The following is a 13,726-nucleotide window of genomic DNA, read 5'->3' on the forward strand; positions in this document are numbered from 1 at the left end:
ACTGGGCACGTGCGGAATGCGGAGGGAGGCAAGGGAGCCGAGTGCGGCCATCTACATTTCTAATGCCGAAGGATGTTTCCTGCGCCGTTCCCCCCCCCCCCCCCCCCCCCGTTCCGTGTGTGTTTATGAAACATGGCTGCCGGGGACTACAAAGGTAAGGCGATACGCCATCAAAGTCCTCGGCGGACGCAAAAACAATAAGAAGAAACAGAGCAACATCGCAGCGGTGGAACGCACAACAGAACATAATACTTCTTCTCCTCCACCTCCACCCTTCCTCCTTTAAGCAGTCTCGTTTGATTACAGAGTAGTGCCCCCCTCCCCAAAAGAAAAGTCCCTGAATTGGACCCCCTTCGTGCCTCCTGCCCGGGCCAGGAGGAGGCAGGACACAACTCACCTATAGGAGGAGAAAGGGGTGGAAAGGTGACGCGGAGATGAATCCCCCTCGTTTTGGAGGAGTGGGTGGGTGGGCAACATGGGAACGGAGGTGTGTGTGTGTGTGTGTGTGTGTGCGCGTGTGTGTGTAGGCGGAAGAAGGGGGGAGAGTGGGGGAGAGGGGAGGGAGGTAAAGTGGCTGGTGTCCCGAGCGCGGTGACCGAGGCGGAGACTGCATGTCTGATGACGCCGAGGCGGCGTATCGCTTACAGTCCGCGCACGCACACACACACACACACACACACACACACACACACACACACACACACACACACACACACACACACACACACACACACACACACACACACACACACACACACACACACACACACACACACACACACACACACACACACACACACACACACACACACACACCACCTTCACTGCCGTTCCGCAAGTCCCTCCAATACCCCCCCCCCCCCCCCCCAAACTACCTCCTGCATGTCCGTCCCCACCAGCCACAAGAGTTCACCCTCTACTTAAGGCAACAAGAGTCAGGCTCAGCATTACAAGCCTATTAAAAGATACTTTTAATTACGCCCCGCTCTCTCCCGGAGGATCACTCCCCTCCCCCCCCCCCCCCCCCTCCAGGAGGAGGCTGAACTCTCCCCTCCCACCACCCTCACATTTTGTTTTTGGCATGTGCACTTAGGAATGGCACAACTGAAGGAGGAAGAGGAGAAGGGGGGGAGAGAGGAAAAAAAAACCCACGTGTTGTTTTCCCTCCGTCCAATTAAAGGGCATGTTGACAGATTACGGCTGCCTCTGGTTTTTGTGCTCCACTAATGCAATTTGGGGGCGAGGTGAGGAACTGTATAGGAGGGAGAGAGAGAGAGAGAGAGAGAGAGAGAGAGAGAGAGAGAGAGAGAGTAAGGGAAAGGAAAGATAAGGCAAGGCAAGGCAGAGTGAGACAGAGGGACATTTTTAGGGGGAGGATGAGCCAAGAAAGACTGGAGGTGGGGTGAAAAGTAAATTAGGAGGGAGAGAATATGAGAGAGAGAGATCGAATATATGTACGAGAGAGAAAGAGAGAGAGAGAGAGAGAGAGAGAGAGAGGTGCAACATGCACACCAAACCCTCAGGGGGGGCTCATGTGTTTACACTACCTGGGCTGTGATCTATCACCACCCCTCATCTTCCTCCATTACGCCGCACACGCATATAGGGCAGACCCCAAACAGAAGCCCCCGCAACTCTCACTCGCACAATTTCAATGGATTAAGTCGACGCAAAAATATGTAGGGCATAGCTCCCGGCTGGCTGGCTACGGGGTGTTAGCACTCCGCCACTCATTTGATTCGTACATCACCGTCTCGCTTTACCTTTATGAGAGAGCACTCGCCTACACGCCTTCCAGAGCTTCAAAGTAGTCGTCGTCAGCCACAGGTTTTTCTTTTTTTTTCCACGTCGACGATCATTAGCCTATACCGACACACAACGGGCCTATATACCAAAGCTGTGTCATTTAGCCATAGGTGTGGCAAGACGACAACCGTCATTATAAGGTTGCCGAGAAGGCCCTCTCAGATCACCAATCACATTATGCATGCTGGCAACAATATAGCAGCCAGTGAAAGGCATAGGGGGCTTGTACCTTATGTACATAAAGTGATATTCACTAACAACAAATGGCCATGCAGTGGATCAGTGTAGTATACAGTATAAGGGTCCAGTTTCACTCTTTGACAAATACTGAAAATACCTGATCTACAAGCGCACACACGCATTGTAAACTTGTAGATCTATTTTCACACCAACACATATACAATATATAGACAGTATATCGTCGTTGTTGGGTGGAAACCTTGTATCTTCACGTTTCAAATTGGTATGTTCTTTCGCAAAGCAAAGCCCTGCACAAGTGCTTGTAGATCGGCTGTTTTCACTATTTAAATCATTTTTAAAATGGAAAAATGCAAAACGAATGGTTTTGTCACCCGACAACGACGATATATATATTTTTTAAACATTTTAAAATTTGGTGAATGTTTCCGCCTATAACGACATGCCCAAAGCAGGGTCGCCGCGTTGAAAGTCCATATTTGTCTATGAGTGCGAGCCAGTGGAGTGAAGTGAAGAGGGGATAGGCCTGCAGCCCTACATAGGCAGCCCTCTGAAACAGCTCATATTCACCTTACTCAGGCTTTGTTATATCCAATCAATATTCATTTAGTCACCCAGCCTATTGACTCCATTCTGAAATAATATTACAGCTCATTCGTCTTGTCACAGAGTAGGGTAAGTATTATCCTTTGTAGCATATTATGCCCCGACTACCCCCCCAACCCCATCTGAAAGGGGGAAGTGTGTGTGTGTGTGTGTGTGTGTGTGTGTGTGTGTGTGTGTGTGTGTGTGTGTGTGTGTGTGTGTGTGTGTGTGTGTGTGTGTGTGTGTGTGTGTGTGTGCGTGCGCGTGCATGCGTGGGGTGGCGGGGGTTACACCTCATGGATACAACTGTAAATATATATATTTTTTGATAAGACATTGAAAAATCAATGGGTGCTTCCTGCAATCCGTCCCGCGCAAATCAATCATCATCTGCACAGCTGGCAGTGGGGAGTGAGAGAGAGTGCGTGTGTGTGTGTGTGTGTGTGTGTGTGTGTGTGTGTGTGTGTGTGTGTGTGTGTGTGTGTGTGTGTGTGTGTGTGTGTGTGTGTGTGTGTGTGTGTGCGCGAAGGGGTGCAGCAGGGTGCAATCTTTGTCCTGATATACCTCTCATTTTGGAATCGCTTCTCATAATAGGGTCATCATTTCATCACTTAGCCAATCCGAGGGCCCTGCCGTTCAGCCCGGTCAGATCTCTGGGAGGACAGGCCCCACGAGGGGAGGAGGAGAGGAGGCAGTGAACTATAAACACACTCTCTGTCTTTCTCTCTTTCTCTCCCCCTCTATTTCACACACTCCGTCTCTCTCCATACGTCTTCATTCACGTGGACAGAGGAAGAAAAGTGATCTGAAAAGAGAAAATATCCTGTATCTTGGGGGCTATAACGTACATCAGCTCACATTTCCATACACTGCTGTGTGTGTGTTTGTTTGACTTCCAAAGATCTTAGAGAACCATAAGATGTCCGGTATGCCTGTGTAGGTATAATGAGTGTGATAGTTTGTTAGCTAAAATTGGAAGTTGTTAGGCCAATAATGTCATGAACATATAGCAACAGGAAGTGTCTTTAAAAAGAACTGCTAGGAAATCTTCAATTTGAAGAAAGCAACTTGGTGGCAGTTTATTTCCCAACATCAGCATATATTTTTTTCTCTCTTTTGTATTTTCATATATTTATAAATGTGTGTTCTGCCATTAACACATTTAAAAAGAACATAAAGTAGGCTAATACATGGAACATTGTAGACTACTGTACATGCCACAATATACAGTAGGCCTATGTGTATGGGACTAATCAGCAGCCAACAGCACTTCACCCACAATCTTCTTGTTAGATAAGCAGATTTCCAGGCAAATGGACAAAGTATTCAAATCTCAATTTTAATCCATGTGCAAAACTTATACTTAGCATTACAAAAGTAAATGTTGGCATACTTGTAATTGTTTAAAATGGCATAAAATGTATTCCATACCCTTTCAGAAAACAAAGGAAAAAAATAAAGAAAGACTTAAATAGAGCTGTTTAAATCACCGTCATAATAGCTAATTATGGCTGTGGAACAAGCCAGTTGTTTAGTCCAATGGCGTAGCACACATTAGTTTAATCATTTAATATAGGGGGGGAAAATGCAAGGTCAAAAATAAATTACATCCATTATTTGCCGCAGATCTCCCCAAAGCATTTGGAGCGAAACTGTTTTGAATTTCAATTGGCTTCCAAGTGGCAAAAGCCCTCAGCTAATACATCAAAGAAAAAAATTGGTGTCAACTAATCGGTTTAGGACACAGATTTAGAATGGGTAAAAATCCTATGAATACTTCAAGCATTTTGCGTACAGCCTGGTGCATACACAGTCAGCCAGGGGTTTTTAAAAGCACTACAGCTGACCTTGTGCACACACAAGAAAACCTGTCAGCTCTTTGACATTAACCAACTCTAACTCTATCCAACCTCTTTGAACGCGAGGCGCAATTAGTGCGCCACGACGCGTAATGCTGTCCAATAATAGCCCCCCCTATATCCAAATTAGATTAACGCCTGGTGCCCGCAGGCATTTTAAGTGCGATGCATCATCTTTCATATAAGATATGCTACTCGTTCAATGCCACTGCAGCTCTTTCGTGTGTGTGTGTGTGTGTGTGTGTGTGTGTGTGTGTGTGTGTGTGTGTGTGTGTGTGTGTGTGTTGTGTGTGTGTGCGCGCGCGCGCCAGCGTGCGTGTGCGTCACACACGTCGGACCCTTCACACAGGAAGCGACTTTACTGAAATGTCAAGCTTTTTTCCACGTACAAAAACAGCAAATAAAGGGAAACTATACTCACCTGTGTCCTTCATTAATGTGGTGTTGAAGTGGCAGTTAACAGAGCTTTACTCAAATAGGGTTTCTTCCTTTACTTCAGAGAGCACAACTCTTATCAAAGGAATTACGCAGTCAAACAATGGAGAGAGAGAGAGAGAGAGAGAGAGAGAGAGAGAGAGAGGAGAGAGAGAGAGAGAGAGAGAGAGAGAGAGAGAGAGAGGGCCTATCAATAGTGACACGACACCGTTTCAAGTCTCTCTCTCTCTCTCTCTCTCTCTCTCTCTCTCTCTCTCTCTCTCTCTCTCTCTCTCTCTCTCTCTCTCTCTCTCTCTCTCTCTCTCTCTCTCTCCCCCCACACACACTTCCAATCTCATCTGTAGCTCATGTGGGCTTATAACACTGCGTCTTTAATGGGAAAATATTGTTATTAGAAGTTCCAGAAATCTAGAGATCAAATAGCCTATATCTCTCACATGTTGCAATATATGTGGAAAATGTAGCTTGTTTTTTTTATCTGGTTTGCAAAAGGGTAACATTTGACATAGAATAAAAATGTATTATGTATCACCCATACTGTTTAACAATATATTATATATTGTTATTATATGTCATACCTCCATGCATATAATGACAGAAAACATCAAATGACTTGTTAGCACCTGCACTGTTATTAGTCTAGGAAGTGTGATGATTTAATAAATAGGTTTTGTCTATGTGTAGGAGCTGGTAAAAAAAAAAGGTAGGCGTTATTACTGTATCATTATTGGGCTACTGTATATTCTAGCTTTGTGCATCTATTCTTCTTGCATGTGCTTTTTTTTCTCTCTCTCTCTTTTTAAGTGTGCATTGGCTGACACAACCAGCGTCATCACTCTTTGCTCCGGAGAGCTTTTCAGAGCGTAACGACACGTGACACTGGAGAGCGTGTGTACACACAGTCTTTAGCAGCGCCTACAGCGATCCCTTTCGGTTCATCTGAGATTTGAACTGGGAAAGCCACACAAACGCCACAATTAATGTGGCCCTAAGATACTTAAATTATGGCGAGAAAAACCAATAAAAAATATTAAAGAATATAATATATATATATATATATAATATATATATATATATTTTGCATATTTATATTGGGACTGTTCATTTATATTTCTTATTCTCCAATTAGGTCGTATAGCTTTTATTGTTTTATGATTATTATATGAATGGTATTAATGTTATTAGGATATTCGTATATTGTTATTATTAATAATAATTATTATTAATAATTATTATGACTATTGTTGTTGATAATTACAAACAGATTTTTACGGGTGGTAGCTTATTTGTGTGATTTTAGTAGGCTATAGCAGGTGCCTTACAGCTTTTGAAAAGGGGGAATAGCTAGGGCTTAATGTCCGGTAAGCGTGCAATATTAAATAAATCTCAGCCATTCCATAATTCAGAGAAGAAAGGTATCGGCTAGGATCAAATGAGATTACATCCACTGGTCGTGGCGGATTTGGAGCAGTTCATATGGTACTAATCTGCCCTGGGCTCCGGGCTTTAGGACTTTCAATGAATGTGTATCCAAGCGCTTTATACCAGGATATATTGCAAAATGAATATAGCCTAAACAATTATTAGACGCCCGTCGCCACTGTAAATAGCTCAAGGGAGGCAACATAAAACATTTTCTGTAAATCTATAAATGCCGATTAAGAAGAATAGTTTGTATACATACAATATGTAGGCTAATCAGCTTGAAGGAGAGAAGTCTGTGATGTAGCCTATTTACGGCTATTTGCGCCATCTTTACTTTTACTTTTTTTTTAAGTTGCCATATATCTTACCAATGACAAATGCGTCTGGCGTTAGAAAGGGTCGACGTGTAGCCTACAATAGTAATCCATTCGAAATGTATCGCCCTTTTTAGCTTCCTTTTACGCGCAGATCACGGAGAAATGGGGAGAATCAAGTTGGTTGTTATATTTTGTTGTTGTTCTTGAGCTCACATTGACGAAATAAAGCGCTGGGGGAAAGAACAGCGCGGCGAAAAGAACGCGGATAGCCTTTTTCCCCTTCTTCCCTTTCATATCTGGCAGAGTCGTTCCTGGCAGACACCGAGCCATTTGTTATTGATCAAGTGTGAAAGAACTGAAGGCTTCGTATTTAGAGAAGGGGGGAAAAAAGAAGGGAAAAAAAGGAAGAAAGTTGGAGCCGAGGTAACAGACTCACTCGCAAGATATCGCCATCCAGGGGGCTGCATGGCGCACTTGAGACTTTAACTGCAACGAGCCTTGTTATGGGAGAAAAAATAGAGAGAAATAGCGGGAGGAGATGGATTGTTACTCAAAAAGAGAGAGCGAGAGCAGGGAGGGAGGGGGAAATGGGGTGAATAAGAAGCATGGGGTGAAGAGGGGGGGGGGGGGGGAGAGAGAGAGAGAGAGAGAGAGAGAGAGAGAGAGAGAGAGAGCATGGGTTTGGGTAGGGCTGCGCGGCTGCCCAGCATAAGCTCTCCTTTTTCTTTCGATGACTACACCCCGGGAGGAGGAGCGTTTGAGCCGCGTAGTAGGCGTCAGAATCCTCAATTTCCAACTTTGCATCTTGGCAGGACATTTTCCCAAGCAAAGCCCCCCCATCCGACGAAAAAAAAAAAAAAAAAAAGAACTTGTGCACGGCACATGAGAGCAGCAGCGAGGGCGCAACTCAGATAAGGGGAGCGACAGAAAAACGAACGACAGCAAATTCAACGCGCAGAGAGGGTTGCTGGGCTGGCAGCGACCAAAAAGCCGACATCTAAGTCCTATGTAGACTATTCATTTATCATCTCACTTCTTTTGACCGCTGTCATTCAGAAGGAGGAGGTGGAGGAGGAGGAGGGGGGGGGGGCCGACAGACAGACAGACACACAGACAGACAGACAGACAGACAGACAGACAGACAGACAGACAGACAGACAGACAGACAGGCTGGTCTGTTGATACGAGGGGGACTCTATGAGCGCCCACGACGCATGAGAGGAGAGGGGGGAAAATAAGGGGAGAAAGTGCGCAAGTAACGTGGCTTACTTTCCTGTGGCTTCACCATGGCGTATCCTCAGGGCTACTTGTACCAGCCGTCCGCGTCCCTGGCTCTGTACTCGTGTCCGGCGTACAGCACCAGCGTCCTGTCGGGACCCCGCACGGAGGAGCTGGGGAGATCCTCCAGCGGCTCCGCCTTCGCTCCGTACGCCGGATCTACCGCGTTCTCCAGCGCCTCTCCTCCCGGCTACAGCTCCCATCTGCCGTACAGCGCGGCGGACGCCGCCGCCGCCGCTGCCACATTCACGTCGTACGTGGTGAGTTGTAGGCTTGCAACTACTTGAAATGTATCAGGACTTTATATTTGCAATCAGGGCTCATCAATATGTCCGTACACGGACAATATGAGTCCGTGGCAAATTTTAGATTTTCTTATAGGCTATTATAATGTTATTATAATGTTATTATTTTTATAAGACCCAATTATTGAATGTCTAGTCTCCATGCTTTCTTCAGAATATGTACGACACTGTTACTACGACACTATATGGCACATTAGGAGTCCAACTTAGTGGTTCTGGTTCCCAAAGGTTTTATTTGCAAGGAACCCCTGGACCCATAAGGGTCCATTTGGTTCCCTTTGTACACTCTCAGAGTTATGGACCTGGTCATTCGGGGCTGGCTCTTTATGTGTTTCTGTTAATATTGGGGATGTACGAGAGAAGACAATTTGTGGTGCGTTCGATTGCATTCCATGGTTGACGTTGCCGTCACGAAAATGTAATTGTAAAAACACGTCTAATTGGTCTGATTAATGTCGTGTTATTCTTTTGTAAAATACAATAATTATTGGGTCGTGCCAAAACATTTGTTTATGTTTTACAACTGCTGCATCATGCTCATTGACGGCAATTTAGTTCACTTTTTTGTCATTTTTAGTGGTGCTTGACGAAAAGGTTTTTTTAGGCTTTTGGTTGAACTTGCAATAAGATTCGTAAATCTATTAATGAATCTGGAAACAAACAAATAAGCTCAACAATGACAACACAAACATTCAATCTTAACTAGCTAAGCAGGCCTGTTTAACCTACTCAAAAGATGACCCTGGTATAGGCCTATATTTGATCAATTTCCACGGGAGCATAAATGAGGTCAGGTTCTAAACTATGCGTGATTGTATCGATTTAATAGCCATTATAATAGCTGATGATAACTGAACGTTGACGTCTAATACATTAAACTAAAAAATAGCTACAGACTCTCCTGGAAACACTAAATCGAGTTCAAACAAACTTTATGAAGGCGAAGTTCAAACTTGTTGGCTACTGCTGCTGAAAGAAGAAAAAAAAAACGTCTGTGCATTCGTGTAGCCTGTGTGTGTGTGTGTGTGTGTGTGTGTGTGTGTGTGTGTGTGTGTGTGTGTGTGTGTGTGTGTGTGCGCGCGCGCGCGCGCGTGCTTGTGTGTGTGAAGTGTGTGTGCGCGCTCATGCGCGGCGTTTAAACTCTTTTAAAGCTCTTTGGATATAGGCGCGTTTCCTCCGTATAGATTAATAGCCCAATAATAATAAATAATTGTACTAATGGGTTTTATTTGCACAGAGCCTTAATTCCAGCGCGCAAGGACGCTTAAATAGCAGGATTTCAGGGATTCTCTAATAGGTTCCTTTATGGGGGTCTAAATTGACCCTACAAGTGTGTAACTCTGACAGTGTACACAATCGGAGTTAAGGGGAGAACTTGACAAGGGAATGTTTGAGAAAACACTACAATCCTCAACGTTTGGACTTGGTGGTGACCGGTGCATATATGTTGTGTCCCATCATCAGAGCTCTCCCTATGACCAGGGCATGGCCGGGTCGATAGGCTACCACCCGTACGCCGCTCAGCTGGGCTCCTACCCGTACGGAGACCCGGCCTACCGCAAGAACGCCACGCGGGACGCCACGGCCACGCTCAAGGCCTGGCTCGGCGAGCACCGCAAGAACCCCTACCCCACCAAGGGCGAGAAGATCATGCTGGCCATCATCACCAAGATGACCCTCACCCAGGTGTCCACGTGGTTCGCCAACGCCCGCAGGAGGCTCAAGAAGGAGAACAAGATGACCTGGACGCCGCGGAACCGCAGCGAGGACGAGGAGGAGGACGGGGACATCGACCTGGAGAAGAACGACGACGACGTGATCGAACCCGGTGGCAAGCCCACGGACACGGACACAGAGTCAGGTCGGTGCAATAAGCCCACGGACACAGCGTCAGCAGCAGTGTATACTGAGGGGCAGTGGTGTGAAGTAATTAAGTACATGTACTTAAGTTAAGTATAGGCCTACTCGAGTAAAATCTTTAGGTATTTGAACTTTAGTATTTCCAATTTCCAATACGTTTACTTCTTCTTCCTGACCATCTTGGATCCAAATATTGTGCTTTTACTCCACTACATGTATTTGAAAACTTTAGTTACTATAGTTACTTTGCAGATATAAATAATGTATAATATTATAAAACGTACATAAACCACTTTAGTCCTATGTTATAGCTTGGCTATTTGAAAATAGCAGATCAAGCTAAGCTTCACAACACAAACACATTTAGCTATTATCAAACATTTTGTACTTTTACTTTTACTTTTGGTGTTTTACCTTTAAGTATTTTGATGCCAATACTTGCATATAGTTTTACTCAAGTACATTTTGAATTCCGGACTTTTACGTCTAACAGAGTATTTCTATATTGCAGTATTGATACTTTTACTTAAGTAAAATATGTGAGTACTTTTTCCACCACTGCTGAGGGGAGAAGGAGAGGGGGGGGGGGGGGTCATCAATTTTTCATCGCAGTCGTTTCCACTCTTGGGCGCAAAATTGATTGCTGGTTAATGGTGGTATATTATTTATAATGGGACAATTGCTTTAAATAATAATCACCTTGAACTCCCCTCATTTGACTTCTCAGAGAGGGCTGAAATTGCCGGTGACGCGCAGTGTTTAGTAGTCAATTCATCTTTAGCCGCATAATAAGGATACAGCTGGTGTGTTGCGCCGGAGTATTCGGGCTAATGATAATTATTGCCATTATATGATCATTAATATCCTCCCGGTTTTAGCCGGTTGTGTGAGCCGAGGGCCCTATTGTTGAATGCTTATTACCATAGCTATTATTATGATAATGTCCAATAGCCTCGAATGTATCTGTAGCGTCCAAACAGTCAACATATGCCCCGGATCTTTTGTACCACATTGTTATGCCACTATAAAACATATATTATTTTTGTAGGCCTATAGCTTTTCTTCCTCTTTCTTTTTTTTCTCTGACAGTAGGCTACACATATAACCAAATGGACCCGTACAGAGTTATAAGGGAAGACCTTGAAATGTAAAAGTTTGAGAACCACCGCAATAATTGACTTTTTTTCCCCCTTCTTTTTTCCTCCAGATCATAAATCGCTAAACCCGGGGGACATGGCGTGTGACAGATTTAAAGAGGAGAGTCACGGTGGCAAAGACACGGATCCCCTTCTGAGCGACTCGGAATTAAAAGAGCAGGACGAGCGGACAGACTTGCTGCCATCAGAGTCCGCCAATAATAATAATAATACTAACAAAGCCACCACGTCGTCTCCCGCGGCCGTGCGCCGGGGGGGAGACGCGCTGCTCGGGCAGCAGCAGCACGACAAGCAGCAGTCGGACCTGAACCATAACAATTTGCCTGTGAACAGCGGCAGCAACCGCAGCGACTCCGTGATTCACTCGCCGCCGTCGGCCCCGAAACCCAAACTGTGGTCTCTCGCGGAGATCGCCACGTCCTCGGACAGGTGTAAGGGCAGCGGCGGTGACTCGCACTCGCAGCCCCAGGCGCAGGGCGCTGGACTCGGCCCCAACGGCGCCGCGTCCCCGGCGGCGGCGCGGTCCTCGCCTCACCACCACCACCAGTGCCCTCCCCTCGCGAACAGCACGGTCCTGTCGAGGCCTCTGTATTACACCTCCCCTTTCTATCCCGGCTACACGAACTATGGCGGCTTTGGACACCTGCACAGTAACCACCCGCACCACCACCCCCACCACCACCCCGGCTCCGGGGGCACGGGGGGGTCCACCAGCAGCACCACGGCACATTTCAATGGATTAAACCAGACTGTGTTGAGTAGAGCAGAGGCTCTGGTAAGGGAGAGCCAGAAAGTCAGAGCTGGGCAAACGCAGGTAGATCTTTGTAAAGACTCCCCATTTGAACTAAAGAAAGGTATGTCAAACATTTAATATACCTGATTATTATATGATTTTCTTTCCCCCCAATCACGCGGACTTTTTTTGTGGTTGCATTAAGAAAAAAAAAAGAAAAAATAAAAAAACAACTTGATATTGATAAAGCAAAAAATAAATAAATATCTGAGAACAGTTATTTTCTGAGTACATGCTAATCTTTCAAATTTTAGTTTCAGAATGGTTAATCCTAAAAGAAAAATGTAACATGAATGGTCTTAATCGCTGCAGCCGCCTGAGTCTATTTGTATTAAAGACTAACATGTATATTTAATGTAGCATTTTTGTATTTAAGAAAAAATGGACAATACACTATCTTTGAAGTAAATTATGAAGAAAAAAATTCACTTGTGCAGCCGATTATTCTTGGAGTGCAGTTGTTTTGCATGTTTGATGTGTCAAAAAGTGCTTCCTGGCCCACGAATCGACAGGAAATATTTGTGGATTCGATTTTGCACCATGACAGCTGTATCAATGGCAATTTTCTTTTCTAAAAGCTCGCGGGCGTTGGGGAAGCATTGACATACTTGAGAGAGGCTAGGCCAACAACACACAGAGGGAAAAGGTCGTTGGAGACTTGAAAGGCATAACAAAACAAAAAGAACAAAATCCATCTTGCTTCACTCAGACATGTACCGACCTTTTTGGACAATAAAATACGCAGACAGTAATTTTCTGGTATACATTTTAAGTTAGTAGCCAAGCCTTTGTGTGCAACATGTTGGCCTACAGTAAAATCCACTGGTGTTTGCATTTGATTTAGAGTGTGTACAAATTTAACCAAATGGACCCCAGAGGGTCCAATTGTATTTGTACACTCGTGTACAAAAGTAATTAAATTAGCAATGAGGATTTTTGACTGTGTAAACCTAAAATTCTCCCATGCACACATCAAGGTGTCATCGTTAAATAACATTAAAACCAAGTATTGGTCCCAGCTTTCTTAACCCAATTACTCATCGCGTTTCATGCAAAGCAATCAGGTGGCGAACTGCGGTAATGAGCTCGATTTTATGCCAAATTTAGGCCTCATTACTATTTCCAAGGCGTGGCAAGAGCTGTTAAAAGGACGCACTCATGCATTTAGGAGCATACTGGCCCGTTATGGCATTTAATGGATACGCTCTTTAATGGTGCGTTGGATGTGAAACATTGGTGATTTGGGGGCTGGAAGGAAGGAGGGATCTGATCTGTGGGGCCGCATACACACGTACAGTAACCTTCAGGGGTGTCGCACCAAATTCTGGGCCCTGGGTACAAGGATTCACTCACATTTTGTGCTTTAACTGTTGAGAAAATAGCAGATATACAAGCTCACAGCGCGGCACCGAGTGCCGCGCTGCAAGCTTGTAGATCTGCTATTTTTGAAAAAAATCGTGAAAATGTGTGCAAGTCTTTGAATATTTCAAATCCTTCTAAGGTTTTCTTTAAAAAAAAAATATATGTTTATATGTTAGTGGTGCTCAAACGTTTTCATGTGAAGGACCCCCAAAATGATATGTATTTGGCCACGGACCCCCATCTCAAAATATTTAGTTCCAGGGAGGGACCCCCCAGAAGTGAGTTACAAAACTTAAAAAATATTCAAAGATTTGCACACATTTTCACGACTTTTTTTTTGTTTTAC

General features: G+C 44.8%; 1 protein-coding gene across 1 annotated transcript; it reads left to right on the forward strand.

Moving 5' to 3' along the window:
- Nucleotides 1–7,911: 7,911 nt before the first annotated feature.
- On the forward strand, nt 7,912–12,096 carry irx5a (iroquois homeobox 5a; the record flags this gene model as incomplete). The annotated part of the gene is made up of 3 exons (XM_080729287.1): nt 7,912–8,163; nt 9,673–10,069; nt 11,276–12,096. The coding sequence occupies 3 exons, from the start codon at nt 7,912–7,914 to the stop codon at nt 12,094–12,096; spliced, it is 1,470 nt and encodes a 489-aa protein (XP_080585413.1).
- Between the last annotated feature and the right edge of the window lie 1,630 nt (nt 12,097–13,726).

This window comes from Nannobrachium achirus (genome assembly GCF_963921795.1).
Source record: "Nannobrachium achirus genome assembly, chromosome: 7".
Lineage (NCBI taxonomy): Eukaryota > Metazoa > Chordata > Actinopteri > Myctophiformes > Myctophidae > Nannobrachium > Nannobrachium achirus.